Source organism: Corythoichthys intestinalis, chromosome 10 (genome assembly GCF_030265065.1).
Source record: "Corythoichthys intestinalis isolate RoL2023-P3 chromosome 10, ASM3026506v1, whole genome shotgun sequence".
Lineage (NCBI taxonomy): Eukaryota > Metazoa > Chordata > Actinopteri > Syngnathiformes > Syngnathidae > Corythoichthys > Corythoichthys intestinalis.
The window spans coordinates 16,387,834-16,404,678 of record NC_080404.1 but is presented as its reverse complement, the minus strand read 5'-3'; the positions used below and the strand labels follow the sequence as shown (position 1 = coordinate 16,404,678).

The following is a 16,845-nucleotide window of genomic DNA, read 5'->3' as shown; positions in this document are numbered from 1 at the left end:
CAGAACCACACGGGGGGACTTAGTGAATGACCTACAGAGAGCTGGGACCACAGTAACAAAGGCTACTATCAGTAACACAATGTGCTGCCAGGGACTCAAATCCTGTACTGCCAGACGTGTCCCCCTGCTGAAGAAAGTACACGTCCAGGCCCGTCTGCGTTTCTCTAGAGAACATTTGGATGATCCAGAAGAGGACTGGGAGAATGTCTTATCGTCAGATGAAACCAAAATAGAACATTTTGGTAGAAGCACAGGTTCTCGTGTTTGGAGGAAAAAAAACTACTGAATTGCACCCTACCCACTGTGAAGCATGGGGTTGGAAACATCATGCTTTGGGGCTATTTTTTCTGCAAAGGGACCAGGACGACTGATCTGTGTAAAGGAAAGAATGAATGGGGCCATGTATCAAGAGATTTTGAGTGAAAATCTCCTTGCATCAGCAAGGGCATTGAAGATGAGACGTGGCTGAGTTTTTCAGCATGACAATGATCCCAAATACACAGCCAGGGCAACAAAGAAGTGACTTCGTAAGAAGCATTTCAAGGTCCTGGAGTGCCGTAGCCAGTCTCCAGATCTCAACCCCATAGAAAATCTGTGGAGGGAGTTGAAAGTCCGTGTTGCCCAACGACAGCCCCAAAACATCACTGCTCTAGAGGAGATCTGCATGGAGGAATGGGCCAAAATACCAGCACCAGTGTGTGAAAAGCTTTTGAAGAGTTACAGAAAACGTTTGCCCTCTGTTATTGCCAACAAAGGGTACATAACAAAGTATTGAGATGAACTTTTGGTATTGACCAAATACTTATTTTCCACCATGATTTGCAAATAAATTCTTTAAAAATCAAACAATGTGATTTTCTGGGGGTTTTTTCCACATTCTGTCTCTCATGGTTGAGGTTTAACCATGTTGACAATTGCAGGCCTCTCTAATATTTTCAAGTGGGAGAATTTGCACAATTAGTGATTGACTAAATACTTATTTGCCCCACTGTATATGCAATGACATTTTCGGCAAAATCGCGATGTCATCATGCCGCAGCTGTTAGCTCAGAAAAGTGGGATGTACGGAACATTAACGTTGCATCAAGCCATCCTGATGCTTGTTAGCCTGTTGATATCCATAAATTTGCTGTCACGTTATTAATGTCGGAGGGTTTATAGGGAGAGACAGAGTTGACGGGACACAAACTTAAAATTCTAATATTTTCAAAGCCAAAGCCACTAGCGACCTGAAACCAAAATAGGCACCTCCCTTGGGCATATATGACTGTCCATGAGCAACGGCATAAAAAAATTAAAAGTTATTCCCTAATAAAATCCCAATTTTTTTTTTTTATACAAGTATAACAAAATTTAAAATGGCTATAAAATTCTCAAATTTTACACTATATGCACAAAAATCACCATATGCAGAGATAATCACCTATAATTTCAGGATCAATAGCAAAATTTACCATAAGTTTTTGCCCAAAAGACCAATGTATTTTTTCTTTTATTTACTGCATGTTTTCAACACCTAATAAATCACTCAATTTTCACATCAGAAACTTAATACTTAAGGAAAGCATGCAGAATCATCTTAATTTTACTCAACAAAATCAAAATTTGCATTTTTCTATATTCATTCACAACTTATTTAGGTTGAATTCCGATGTTACTATTACCTAAGCATGGAGGCCCGTTTCGCCGGCTATCCGGCACTCGTCATTTTTAGATTGAAATGTTACATGAAATGAAAGAATTTTTTTTGTATGGATGCAGAAATGTCTAAATTACTACTTTTTGGCCAAAACCCGGGCAGTTGGCCGAAAATTACCTGTCGTTTGAATTTAAACTTACGGTACTGTGAATGAATACAACATGGCGGCCATCACAAAACAAAGAGCTTTTTAAAATGAAAATTCATGTCAATAAATGTTTACATCCCACAATTTCTATAGAAATGAACATAGAACAGTCTAGGTTAAAAGCAAAAAAACAGGCAGTTATCATTCATTTTAGGTAAATATTTCGAGCCAAAGAGCCACAAATTTTATCCATTGATTTTTTTTTTTTCCCCACAACATTTCAAAGTGCATGCATGGTGCTATTTGATATAATAATTACCGTATCGTGAATCCTCGACCAAATCACTCTCAAGACACTCCTGCTTGCTTGTATGCAGTAAAGCCTTGTTTTGAAACAATTCTGATACTGCTTATGATCAATCACAGTATCAATGAAAATGAATAGTAGCGAGGCTGATACCCAATCACCAGGCTACTATGGGTTAACTTGTCTGTTATATCCAATCAGACAAGTATTCTTTAAGTAGACACTGCTTATAATCAATTACAGTATCAAATAATATAATAGTCACAACTCATAATCAATTGCTATGACTTATTATTAACTTCAGGATCGCGGATCGTCGGCGACTTACATGGACAGCAAACAATAACACTTCACTGCGTTAAACAAGCGGCACATTTTATTTAACCCACAGTATAAAGTGTACAAGCAAACAAGCAACAATTGTATTTCAGCTCATAGATTACATGCAATAACATAAATCTCATTACCGTGTGCTGGAAGGACGGAGAGCCGGGCGTCCTCAGTAATAGTGAGCGAAGAAATACCAAGGCTGGGCGACCGCGCGTAATCCCACAGCTGACTCTAATTGTACTTGTCGCCATCGCTTCTTTATAGCAAGTACCGCGCCTCGTAACTTCCCCTCCCGTTCGAGTTTCACACGGCTTCTGAGAATGTTTGGATCTCCCTTAGACGTTTCGCACGGCCTTCGAGAATCCTTACTCCCTTTCAGGCTGTACCTTGCAGCTTGATAAGGTTGAATAACACATTCCCTTCACACGGTTTGACGAGAAAACATGTTATGTTCACTATTTTGCGGAGTCAGCTTGATAGGTTGAATAACACATTCCCTTCACACGGTTTGACGAGAAAACATGTTATGTTCACTATTTTGCGGAGTCAGCTTGATAGGTTGAAAGCAACACATTCCAATATTCCCCTTCATTCCACTCCTGGTGCTTTCAACCACATCAAGCCGAGTCCTGATTAATTAATTAGGCCTTGTGCAAACTTAACACATTCCGATTTATGTTACCTTGCAGCTTGATGTTAGTTGATGAGGTTAAAAACAACATTACATTCCACTCCTGGTGTTTTAAACCAAATCAACTCTAATTTATTAATCCTACTGCATGTCGGTTACTATTTCATACACCGCGGCTATAAGCATATTTACACGGTCAGGGTGTCGCTCTATACGGCGATAAAAGAATCCACCCCTCATATCTTGGTAGTCCAGGATATGCCCCCCTTCTTCAGTAGTTATAGTTACTACGCATGCATCTACCCCGTCTAAGTCTATTGTTTCTACCAGTACCCTCATAATTCTAACTGATGAAATATTTTCCGGGCAACCTGGTCCTCTAGACGTTTGACATAGCAACAAATTCCAATATTACATAGCGTAGTTAAAGCAAAAGCGATTAAGACTAAAATCATTGGTGGAAGCAGCGTTACTCTAGCAGTTTGTGATAATCCTGTAAATATGTCCCACCAATGATGAGCAGATTGTTGCTGAATAATTTTAGCAGCATGCAAAATTTCTCCTTTAGCCATTAATGTTGATACCATCAGCTGGGAAACATTGGACGCATGTGAGTTAATCAATTTCTTTATCTCAGTGGATTGTTCCAATGCGCATTTGAAACGCTCCAAAGAGATTTGCCATGGTGTATGTAACACTTCCCATTACACAGCCGTAAACCGGCTAGCAACTGTGTAATTTGTCAACCAATACGTCCCGTTTCCCCACTGAAAGAAACGAACATTACATAGGCATCCTACAAATGGAACCGTTGGCAACATGGAGTGATTTTGGGCAGTGGCCACACAAAGGGTATGTGGTCCCACCTGCCACAAAATGTCCCTACTCGGTTCCCTTGACCAATCGCATAAGGCGAAGTCTACTTTTGTTAAGCAAGGATTAACAAATTCGTGATGCAATTTACAAGCTAGTCCTTTATCTGTGTTCTCGCAAAGATCGGTATTAAAGGTTTGGTTCGTTCCCGAATTAAACCATTCACCTTCTATATGCAAAAACCAATAGCCTAGTTCAGTTATTACGGGTAATACCTGGAATTTACATACGGTAACGTTTGAGGTTACTGTGTATTGTGTCCAATATCCCCTACATTCGGTCGTATTACAAATCGTATATTCCGAATGTAACTGTAACCATAACTCCGAAGATATATTCCAACTCGTACGCCACTCCTGATAATTTCCCGTAGTCATTGTTCGTATAAAACGTTCCTTCTGCGCCTGTGCATGTAGGTATTGTATGCTACATGTGGTCCAGTTTAGCTGTTTAGTCACGTTGGTTAAAACACTGCTAGTGGCGTTCCATATATTCAGTTCCCATTTAAATACGTCCTGCCATAATTTAGCATTTTCTTTTTGTCCCACTATTGAATTAGGAAGCCACATTCCTACTTTTAGTAGGGCATCATGAGTTCCCTGTCCGGTTCCAGCTAATTTATATCGCGTTACCTCATTATCAATGGTATTGGATACCCCCAATAACGTTCCCGTTCCCCCTAACAACGTGTCATACCACTCTCTCTTCCTCCGAGCACACGATGGAAAAACAGGGAATACAACTTTCCAGTGCATTTTCGTAGTTATCACTGATTGTGTCAAAGGTGTACATGTATCAATTATAGGTGTTAATACTTCTTGTGTTGCATCCCACATCCCTTTATCCCATGACAATTGTGCTAAGAATAAAGACGACGCTTCTTCATGAGGCGCGATAGATGTGGGCATCCAAAGCCCTACGGTCGAGAGACCGTGCGCAATGTCACTTCCGGTGTTAGACAACATAGTTCTGGTGACTTCTCCATCAATCGTGTTAGAGATGCTTAACACGGTTCCGGTTCCACCCAGAAGGGTGTCGTACCATGCACGCTGTTTCCGTGCGGCACATGTGGGGAAAGGGGGAAACAAGACGATCCAGTGAATCTCCGTGTGCGTTTTCTTCAATCTGGGGACAAAGGGGGCAAACAAGGGGGCAAAGGGACCAGAAGGGGGATCCAAAGGAACAGGAGCAATTCATCCGATCCCTTGAACTTCCGTGCTGTTCGAGATCCATAGGTCAGACGTGACCTCGGTCATCCACTCAGTGCCATTGCGTGAGTGACACGTTTTATTGTCGTGATGCCACAGACCGACCGACAGGTGTTTCAGACGTGACCGTGATGAGGCATCCTGCAGCCACCATGGGAGCCCTGCGAACCCTTCCTGTATTGTTGACTCCTGGGGTGCAGGGGGGGGGGGGGGTCCAGAGGAGCAGGGACGACCTTCCTTGGACACCGGACTCCCCGAGCATCCTCCACCATGCAGAGCCGTAGCGATCTCCCAGTAGATGTCCCAATAAACCGCCTCCACATCACATTATCAATTGTCAGGCTGGAAGAAGCAGAAGAGATTTCAAACGCTTCGGACCAGACACATTTTTGTATCAATTTTTCCCGTCAGATTTCACAATAAACGGTTCTGAAGTCAAATTGTATATTACAACCCCCAATTCGCCTTGATAATCAGCATCAATAACCCCCAGCAAGTATAGTTACCCCTTTAAGTGACAATCCAGATCTAGGTAAACCCGGAGTAGCTCGAACAGGTAACTCGGCGGTTTCTGCAATCTTATAAGTTGTCCTGTATGTCTTCCACTCACATTCCCTGGCTAAATGTACCCTTTGATGGCACAAAAAGCACCTTCTTTCTAACATCGCAAAGTCAAAATCGTTATAATTATTTCCACTTGGCGAAGCGCCAATATTCACTTCTCTCTTCAGATTGTTCAATTCTGTCTTTTGTAATTTACTGTAATTACATACATTATAAATTTTGCCATGGTCACTCATTACAAAATTGGCCACTATTCCACGTGACGACAAAATCTAGAATTGTCTATTAGCCACTGACATCACAGCCGAACAAAGACAGCCAAATTCCATCAGCATGCGATCCAAAAGCCGTAAGCCTAGACAATATTTCGTATCTTCAAAATTCCTTAATAAAAATTTCAAATTCAAATTATCAATAAAGCAACTCATGACAGTCAAATTCAAGTTGTCAATAAAGCAACTCATGACAGTGTTCAAGTTATCAATAAAGCAACTCATGACAGTAAGTGTACATTATTAACCCTTAAGTTGCCAATACCACACCTCAACTGTTACAGCTGCATCAAGGTGAATAATCACTTTATCACTGTTCCCATTAACATAATTTGTCAACACTATCAATAATCCTTGTTGTTTTGAGTTTCTGGGCGGGAACTGGAATACCATCATCTGTTGATCAGGCAGATGCTGGCATGCAGCTGTCCCCACCCTCAGTCATATTCGATTAATCAGTTAATCAAATGTCTAAACACAGTTTAATCCATGAGCTTGTTGATAATTAAATTAATTCCCCTTAACATTCTATAAGTTTCAATGGAGCTCAACAATCTATTCTCATCTCTAATGAAATTCCATTTCAAAATCATTTTTGTTTTACCTGTTTTCCCAATTTGTTTCTCAATTTTATCCTAAATAATATAAGGAAAAGGCTGGAATATTCCCAGCTGCAATTACAACCTCCCCTTATAATCAATTTGGGCAAAAACCCAGCGAATGCCGTCGAGGACCCCATGTTGCAAATAGGGGCCACCGAAGGGCCGCACTCCTCATGTTGAAAAACGTTCCCTTCTTCCCATTTTGCGCAGTAAACGGTCAGCTATTCACACACGATCCCACGCAAAAAATCATAATCAGTCACGCGACAATAACTACAATTATACACACACAATAAACGTTCAACTATCACACATGAGCCTCGCAAAAAAAAGAATCATGACGCGACGCAGCCTCACGTTCAGTCACACAATAACAACCATCCCCAATGGCTTATCATACAGGACAGCACAATTTCAAATACAAATCAGAATTACCGTACATTCTACCAGTGGCTCACACCAGACCAAACATAAAAAACATACAATTTGAGGTCAATGACGAACTAACTGTCAACACAGATCCACAGAAATTCCTATTTATCTGACGTCATGTGTAGTACAATCCCCTAACGAATCCACGTATCGGGACGATCATCGCATCCGCGCAAACACGACGCAATTCCATTCCACAGTTCTTTTTCCCAACGAGGAGTTACGATCTTTCCATGCTTCTGCACAAATCCACATCATTTTTCGTACACCCCCTAAAGGCGCTCTTTTTCGGACCACAACCTGAGTCAGTAAATCTTTGACTGACGTCGGGCTGGCCCCTGTTGTCATGTTAACCCACGGACCAGGGCGTCCCCCATTCCGCGTTAACAATTTCCCAATTTCTCTATACTCATGACTGTCCCACCCCGGCACTCCCGAGACGCAGTCAGCAGAATTCCCAATTTCTCTATACTCATGACTGTCCCACCCCGGCATCCCCGAGACGCAGTCAGCAAAACCCCCTTCGGGTTCATCCAAAGTTTTACTTTTACTCAAACAACAAGCCATGTCCAAGTCGCAGTTCTCCGTAAATCCTGTCCGTGACGCCAAAATTGTTTTGAAACAATTCTGATACTGCTTATGATCAATCACAGTATCAATGAAAATGAATAGTAGCGAGGCTGATACCCAATCACCAGGCTACTATGGGTTAACTTGTCTGTTATATCCAATCAGACAAGTATTCTTTAAGTAGACACTGCTTATAATCAATTACAGTATCAAATAATATAATAGTCACAACTCATAATCAATTGCTATGACTTATTATTAACTTCAGGATCGCGGATCGTCGGCGACTTACATGGACAGCAAACAATAACACTTCACTGCGTTAAACAAGCGGCACATTTTATTTAACCCACAGTATAAAGTGTACAAGCAAACAAGCAACAATTGTATTTCAGCTCATAGATTACATGCAATAACATAAATCTCATTACCGTGTGCTGGAAGGACGGAGAGCCGGGCGTCCTCAGTAATAGTGAGCGAAGAAATACCAAGGCTGGGCGACCGCGCGTAATCCCACAGCTGACTCTAATTGTACTTGTCGCCATCGCTTCTTTATAGCAAGTACCGCGCCTCGTAACTTCCCCTCCCGTTCGAGTTTCGCACGGCCTTCGAGAATCCTTACTCCCTTTCAGGCTGTACCTTGCAGCTTGATAAGGTTGAATAACACATTCCCTTCACACGGTTTGACGAGAAAACATGTTATGTTCACTATTTTGCGGAGTCAGCTTGATAGGTTGAATAACACATTCCCTTCACACGGTTTGACGAGAAAACATGTTATGTTCACTATTTTGCGGAGTCAGCTTGATAGGTTGAAAGCAACACATTCCAATATTCCCCTTCAAGCCTTCATCCTTTTTCCACCTAAATCCAGCGTTTGACTGCAGCGTGTGTTTGAGTTTATCACAGTGAAAGCCAAATGCTCTGCCTGGGAAGAGCATTTGGGAAGGCGTGGCGCAATTTTTGTGGGAGCTGTCTTGTCAACTGATAGTGAAGATTATGCAAGAGGAATAGAAGTAGAGCCTAGAATAGAATAGAATAGAATAGAAGTAGAAATGGAAGCCCAATTGCTGTTGTTGTTTTTTTATTATTTGAATGTTATTCATGAAAAATGACATCTTTTCATTTGTATTTTTGCAGTATTATATAATTTACCCATTTCAAATTATTTCAGTGAAGGTTGGAGGGTTTTCTTTTTTTCATGTGCTTTTCTTGGGAGAATGCCAACAATTTAGCCTATGTGTCTAACTCAATAGAAGTGTATTTTTGTCTTTTAACGATGCCAGGAAACTAACCAGCCCTTTGAGTAAAGTGCTGAAAGAGAATTCATTGGACCTTAACAAGACAATCAGATCCAAACTGAAACAAGGAACAAAATGCGCCTTTAGTCATTTGTTGTATTAAGGAACTTTCATAGTGTATCCTGGAACAGCATTTTTTATTTCAGTCTTCACTTCAAATGGCATCCAGATGTGAGATGTGTGTAGCCACCATGTCAGCCTGTAACTGGGCCTTTGAGTCTACTGTTACACAGCTGCTTTCCATCACCCCCCAAAAGTGAGAGACTACTACAGAAAGTTCATAGTTAATGTACTTTTAATTTCTTGGAACAACTTATTGATAAAATAATCCGTCAGTGAATACGTGGGCTTCCATATTAAACCAGTGAGTTTAAGCACGAGAATAACAAAGATCATCAAGACACATGCCGTCTCTCAGTTACAACATGACAGTTTTGTTTTTTACATGTTCATTTGACTGTGCAACATCAGTTAAAAAGCTTAGATTTGTTGTTTCTGCCGCAAAGAATGAACTGCACATGATTACCTCAATGTCTTATCTGACAAAAGGTCTGCTAGACAGTTTGTCCACACTGGATAGTCATTTCTGTGTTTTGTAATATATGACAAGCAGAACCTCTAATTTAAACTATTTTTTACACACAAAGAAACCTGGTAGTTGGAGTTTTATCTTTTTTTTTCTTCTAATTTACTGTCATTATAGTCTTATTTTCTTCTGAATGGTTTGAAAACACACCACAGGTACTGTACACTTGGACTTGCATTTTTATTATAATTCAATCTATGTTAAGTAAGGTTATTACAATAACAATCACTGGCTGAAAATAGTGACTTGAAATAATTGATGTTTTTGTTTTGTTACTTATAACAACCATAGACTTCACTATCAATTGACGGGACACGGAGCTCGGGACTGATCTGTAGGGGGCCTATTTTGAAAAAGCTTAAAATTCAAATGTTTTGTAAACCAAAGCCGCTGGTGACCTAAAACCAAAACAGGCCCCTCCCTTTGGCATATGAGTCTACATGAGCAGCGACATCAACTAATTCAAAGTCGTTCCCCAATGAAATCCCGATTAGTTTTTTTTTTTTTTTTTTTTTTTTTTTTTTTTTATGCAAGTATAACAAAACTTAAAATGGCTATAAAATTCTCAAAATTTACGCTAGATTCACAAAAATCACCAAATGCAGAGATAATCCCCAGTATTTTCAGGATCAATAGCAATATTTAACATATCTAACTTTTTGCCCGAAATAGCGACTTACGTTTTTTTTTTTATTTAGTGCAAGTTTTCAACAGCTAATAAATCAATCAATTTTCACATCAGAAACGTAATACTTAATGAAAGCATGCAAAATCATCTTTAATTTTACTCAACAAAAGCAAAATTTGCATTTTTCCATATATTATCACAATTTATTTAGGTTGATTACCGTGTACTGTGTAGAGATACAAAATCCAACATGGCGGCCGTCACAAAACAAAGAGCTTTTTAAGTTGAAAATTCTTGTAAATAAATGCTTAAATCGGGGAATTTCTATTGATATGAACGTAAAAAAGTCTAGATCAGACATTTCCAAAGTCCGGCCCGGGGGCCAAATGCGGCCCGTGGTCAAATTTCATTCGTCCCCCAGCTTCTGTCATAATATCAATAATGTCTGGCCCACACACAGACTTAATAAATTGGTCAGCAGTACCACTACTAGCATATGAAGTAGCTTACACACTAAATGTTGCTACTCATTTACCCACTAAAAGGCAGCAGCACTCTTACAGTACCCCGTGTGGCCTTTTACTCCCAATTTTCTAAAATGGCAACAATCAACAAAAAAAAAGAAAGTTGACTGTGACGGCCGACACTTCAAGGATAGGTGGAAATTGGACTATTTCTTCACTAAAATACGCAACAACTGTGTCTGCCTCATTTACAAAGAGACAGTTGTTGGTTTTAAAGAGTTCAATGTGAGGCGACATTACCGAACAAGACACGCTGACAGTACGACAAGATTACAGGAAAGATACGCAGCAAATAATTGAAGCAACTTGAAGCTAGTTCAATTTCACAGCAGCAGTATTTCGCAAGAGCCCGAGAGTCGAAAGAGAATGCCACAAAGGCTAGTTGCGAGATTGTTGAAACTATTATTTTTTTAAAAAATATTAAAGCAAATGTGACACACAAAATGGCTTGCTAAAATTTGCTTAAATATATTGTTCTACGCCAGTGCTTCTCAATTATTTTCTGTTACGCCCCCCTAAGGAAGACGTAAATGTTTCGCGCCCCCCCAAACTCTCTGCCGCCACTGTAAATAGTATCATTTGTCTATAAAATTACTATTATAAATACGCATCTGCCTAACATTGAGTCCTTTGTTTCTAATAAAGAAAAAAAGTAACATAGATCAACTTATAATAAAGTATAACTTTATTAACATTGTTTTGTTTGTAACAGAGAAGACTTGACACGCATCAATTTGCCTGAATTTAAAAAAAAGTCACATCCAAACTGTAAAACATACACTCAAGGTACATTTTTGACCATTTGATACAGAAAAATAAAATGTAATAAAATCAGTAAATAATAACAAATTAAAATTGATCAGAAACATTCACTCATGAGGACAATATGCCAAAAAAATGGACTCAAAAAAACAAAACTGAATAAAAGAAAAAAAGAGTGTCCTTGGACAGAAGGACAGTTTTTATTTTTGCTGCTCACAGTATTTACCTCCTTTGCAATAGTGTGGAGTTATTTTGCAATGAGCATGCTAACAATGTCAATGCTCACTGGTCTACTGATATTACACTGACAAAGCAGGACGATTGTTGGCAATATTCGGCACGTTTTCTCTGAAAAACAATCAAGCGGCTTATCAATGAGATTGGGGTCTAATCTCTTTAAGTGGCTTCTTAATTGATTTGGCTTCTAGCTGTCTGCTATAATTATTTTTAGACACAGTAAACAGTGGTCTTTCGTCATCACCCACTGTATTAAAACTCAAAGCTAAAAGGCAAACAGCACGAAAAAAGCGCATTCTCGGCGGCCGAGGTAGAACTGTAGGTGAGGGCGGCGACGTGAGAGCCGGACAAGACAGTGGGTCGCTGCGTGAGTGAGTCCGGTCGGAAAACGGCTTTCGATAGCGGCGGCAGCGGCACACTGCTCTTCATATCTGTTTTCTGTGTGTGCTGAGTGCTCTTCCTTAGTTCAAAAATACTACGCACACTCTGAAAATGAGAGCGCCACTGCCACCCACTGAGCGGATGTGCAAGTACACTTTATTCCAGTACGGCAAAAAAACAAAAAAAAAAACATGTTCCCCGAGGTCACATGCGCCCCCCCTGGCATCGCTCTGCGCCCCCCCAGGGGGGCGCGCCCCACTATTTGAGAAGTACTGTTCTACGCAAAGGACGTCAGCCAAGGTCGGCCCCCACATTTTTACCACTCCAAATCTGGCCCCCTTTGCAAAAAGTTTGGACACCCCTGGTCTAGATTCTTGGTTAAAAGCAAAAAACGGGCAGTTATTGTTCATTTTACGTAAATAATTCAAGCCAAAGTTACACTATTTTTATCTGTTAATTTTTTTCACGTTTCAAACTGCATGCATAGTGCTATTTACTATAATACTTACCTTAAAACCCTCGACCAAATCACTCTTAAGACACTTCTGCCTGCTTGTATGCAGTAAAACCTTCGTCCTATTTCCACCTAAATCCGATGTTTGAACGCAGTGTTTGTTTGAGTTTATCACATTGAAAGCCAGTTATGCCTGGGTCGGCCCCCTACAGGAAGGCGTGGCGCAGTGTCTGTGGGAGCTGTCTTGTCAGCTGATGGTGGAGTCTATGTAACAACAAAAACAAACTTAAACATTATTTCTGGAATAATGTAGTTGTTAAAGACCTAATCAAGTAAATCTCTTAGAGGTTATCATAGAATTGTAAAAATCTGTTTTTGTCGACAAACAATTTTTTTCATGACGATGACGAGCTAAAAACGCGTCTTGAGAGATTAGTCTAGTTACTTTCCATCATATGTTCTCAATTTTCTTATCGTATGTGTAGTTAGCCTGCACCGTAGCAGTGTTCGTGACGTGCTGCACCCCCCACCCCCCACGCACATACTCACTGGTGAGCTCTCCAGGCTCCAGACTTGCTTGTTTTGAAACAAAAAGATTTGTTTTCATATCTTGGCAAGAGCGAATATATGTTGCTTTAGCATTTAAAGGCCTGTGCTAATTTATCATCACACACTAAATATAACTTGTAGCGTTAACATTAGGAGTTAGCACGGCGAGCATCATCTCAAATTCTTGCACAACTTTATTCCTTTTTAGATACAGTTGGTGTTGTCCAGGTCGGTTTATGTAGTCGAAAATAATGTACTGTTTTCCGACTGAGTGTGTATTATATCACAAAGATGGCGATATCCTTATAGACGCTACTGTCATGTGCTCGTCTGTAAATGTTCATTAGAAATTGTTGGAAACCTGTATTTATTTTTTGACTAAACCTTTTGAACTTTACAGACTAAAAAATTTTGAGTCATTATCCAGTTTTCATTGCCTAAAACCCGACGAAGTCAAATACGTTTTGAAATGACTAATTAGAATTTTCGTCCAAAAGACTGACGAAAATTAAAAGGGTGCCAAAAAACAACACTGGTTCTAGAAATTGAACTTTCCTTGCAAGTGTCTAGAAAGTTTTTTTTTTTTACCGTGTTTCCATCTGTAGATCTTTCTGTTATTTTCCCTTTCTACAGCTGCAGTAGTTTATGGCAAATTGTATAAGTTAGATCACTTCCAATCAACAGTCTTGACCTGACCGTTGCACAATTCATATTTATTATTAAATGCCGTGTAATCTTGCTGTCGTGTTGAGTATCTCTTCTGGTTGTTTGAGCCATAGCAATGGAAGGAAAATGCAGGAAATGCTTTTTTCTACTGCCTCCATTTGGTGTCCTTGTTTGAATTAATCTTTTTGCCCAAATTGTGAAGCAGGTGTCTCTGGTGCAAAGGCTGAATGATGCTTTGTGCTTGTGAAATAACCTTGTTATCTTTCTATTGGTTCTGCAAGTTTTTCATAAGGTTCACATCATTTTACAATTTGGAACGTCTACAAATTTGGAAATTAAAATGTTACTTACATACTTTGTTCTTCGGTCAAACAACTTAAATATGACAACAAATTTTTGTCTTTATGCCCTACATGGTCATATGTTGCTTGCAAAAACATATTCAATATTAATCTTTGTTTAAATGTTAACCACACCAAAAGTATATTTTGTCCATAAAGAAGTTGAAGGTCTTAGGTTTCCAGATTTTATATTCCATTCATGACATTTTGAAAGTAATTTCCTGCGACTCATATGAATTATTTTTTGAGAAGGGCAGGCATTTAATTGTGCTTGTGTATGTTGTGTTTAAACTAAATTTTGCTTTCAAAATTTGACGTAACACCCACAAAAGGCTGGGTTTAAAGTAAAATTCAGTATATATCTGCAGTCAGTATATTTCATTTTCATACAGGCGAGGAGAAAATTGTATAGTGAAATGAAGAAGGTAACTTTTATTTACCCTTAATTTGCTGCTACCTAATTTTATGTATTTGTTATTCAAAGCACAATAAATCATTTTCTTTTCTTTTTAAATTCTTTCCGAGACACATTCCAGTCTTCCTCACAATACTCAAATCATGAAAATAAGCTGATTGTGGGTTGTTCACCTCAGGAAAAATATTTCAGCATTTTGAAGGATGGAAAAATAATGTAAAATAGTACCAGTTGCTATGGAAGTTGTAAATGTCAACAATCATTAATTTAGAGATGCAACTGGCCTTTTCAACTTCATTGTCCTTCTCCCCAATTGCTTTCCTACCACCCCTCCCTCCAATCTATTTAAAAGCCTCAACCCTGTGAGGTCATGAGTTCTAAACTGTATATTTTTTTTAGACTGACATTTGCATGATTTGTGTATGTGAATGAGCAACCATCTTATACATAAGTTGACTCGTCTTGACTCATTTGCACACTGTACACAAGTATAACATAAAGTGCCTCTAAAGGGCCAAAGTGACTCCGTAATGGAAGAAACCCATGAAGCAGGTCCAGCGGGAGTCCAAATACTTAACCCACTATGTGCTACCAACATCTGGAAATAGCATCCTACAGTATTGTCAAAAGTTGAACGCAATACAAATATTCCTAAAGGCCCTTCATCTAGGTTTCTTTCTAAAATTTTCAAAACCGTGACCTTCAGCATCAAGAATAATGGTAGGTTAATACTTAAAATTAGTTATATGAATGTATCAATTTATTATTATTATTTATACGTTTAACCCTGTGAGGGACATCTAATTAGTCCAGATATGTATTGTGGTAGTGAGTGGAAGAGAGAAACTGATGTTGAAGACATTTATTGATGGTAATAGACGTCCAATCCATTACAACTGTGACGTTAAAATGGACTGGATGTCTATTGACGTAAATGGCAGAAGAGTTCAGCTATGCGAGATCACAAAACAAAACAAAATCCTAGAGCAACTTATTTGAATGTATTTTCTTTTCCAATTTATTATATTGTTTTAATTCATCTTAATTTAATTTTAGTATTTTTTTTTTTTAATCATCTATTTAATATATATATATATATATGTATAATTTTTTTAAATGTATTTTTTATTACTGAGTTTTTCCTAAATGGATCCTTCAATTAATTCATTAATTCTGTTTAAAATGATTTATACTATTGTGTGTATATATATAATTTTTTTTTGTTTGTTTGTTTTTTTTTTTTTTTTTGCCAGTCACTAAATACATCCGGGCAGCAATTTGATGTCAAGTAGGGGCCGTAAAATATTGGGCCCTCGCACTGAAAGTTTCAGAGTGCCGTTCATATATAAATGTAATAAAAACTCAAATAAAAATCATTATTCATGCATTAAAATGGTTAATTATATACATTTGGTTGTGACTATTCAACACTACATTAAATCAACACTTTCATATTGGATATATTCTGTCCCTTACATTTATATACTGGATGGTCACACTTTTTTCATACTTTTGTCGATCCAATGGTTTTACACTATACATTTAAATATATATTTTCAATTTTTTAAAACCGTATTTCTTGCTTTGAGAATAGTAACAAAAAAATATTCTCATTGTTCTCTAAAATAATCTATTTTTGGTTAAATTAGTCCACTGACTGTGTCATTAAAGAGTCATAGACTATGCCATAGAAATTGTGTTAGAAGCAGCATACTTTCTAATGAGATTTCTTCCCTGACCTTATGGCCCAATTTGCAGCAGAAAAAAAAATCATGTGTAATAAATCCTTAAAAGAACTGGCATTGATAACATAGTGAAGGAGAGGCAGCACTGCCTACACACATTTTCATATCTACATGTTTTTGCATTTTAAAGTACGAATGAGAATGGTTGACTGTAGCACAAGAACTTTTTCTTGTTGAAATATTGAAATTTATATCGGATGACCACAGATGATGGACTTTTATGTAGCATTGACTGCTGGATTCTAATCTTTGTTATCCTCCCTGGAAATCAGACTAATGCTCATGCAGTTTAGCTAGTTTTGCTCGTGGGAGTTGTGATTGGATTCCCATTTGTCTGGAAGCTTTTTAAACTACCCAAAAGAGACCAATCCAGCACGCACCATACATTTCCCAAGATAGCGAGTCAAAGCCAGTGGAGCTCAGGCAGGGCGAACATGCAGCAGGAAGAAGAAGGTCAACATGGAAAAACAGCACACAAAAAGCACATTGACCTATCCATATCCTGCATAATCTTGAGGGAAATATTAAAAATGATTTATCTATGAATAATAAACTTTTCTCGTACAGTAGCGGATCTCCATGTTTTCAACTTTCTTGTATGGGTTCTGCCCTAAAGACTTTACAATAGCCGTGTGAAGACTGCTCGTCTGCCAAAAAAAAAAAACAAAAACAAAAAAAAC

The 16,845-nt window shown here is 38.6% G+C and overlaps 2 protein-coding genes across 6 annotated transcripts in view; one reads left to right on the top strand and one right to left on the bottom strand.

Annotated features, from left to right (window-relative positions):
- The window catches only part of macrod2 (mono-ADP ribosylhydrolase 2), a 724,457-nt gene that overhangs the window by 590,256 nt on the left and 117,356 nt on the right, over positions 1 to 16,845 (top strand). The window lies entirely within an intron of this gene.
- On the bottom strand, positions 2,198 to 8,094 carry LOC130923231 (uncharacterized). The gene is made up of 2 exons (XM_057848774.1): positions 8,008 to 8,094; positions 2,198 to 5,478 (listed from the first exon to the last, which is right to left on the bottom strand). The coding sequence occupies exon 2, from the start codon at positions 4,891 to 4,893 to the stop codon at positions 3,760 to 3,762; it is 1,134 nt and encodes a 377-aa protein (XP_057704757.1). The 5' UTR covers positions 4,894 to 5,478; positions 8,008 to 8,094; the 3' UTR covers positions 2,198 to 3,759.

Excerpts from the sequence above, each read along its gene's own strand:
- LOC130923231 (XM_057848774.1), bottom strand. The coding sequence starts at position 4,893 with ATGTTGTCTAACACCGGAAGTGACATTGCGCACGGTCTCTCGACCGTA.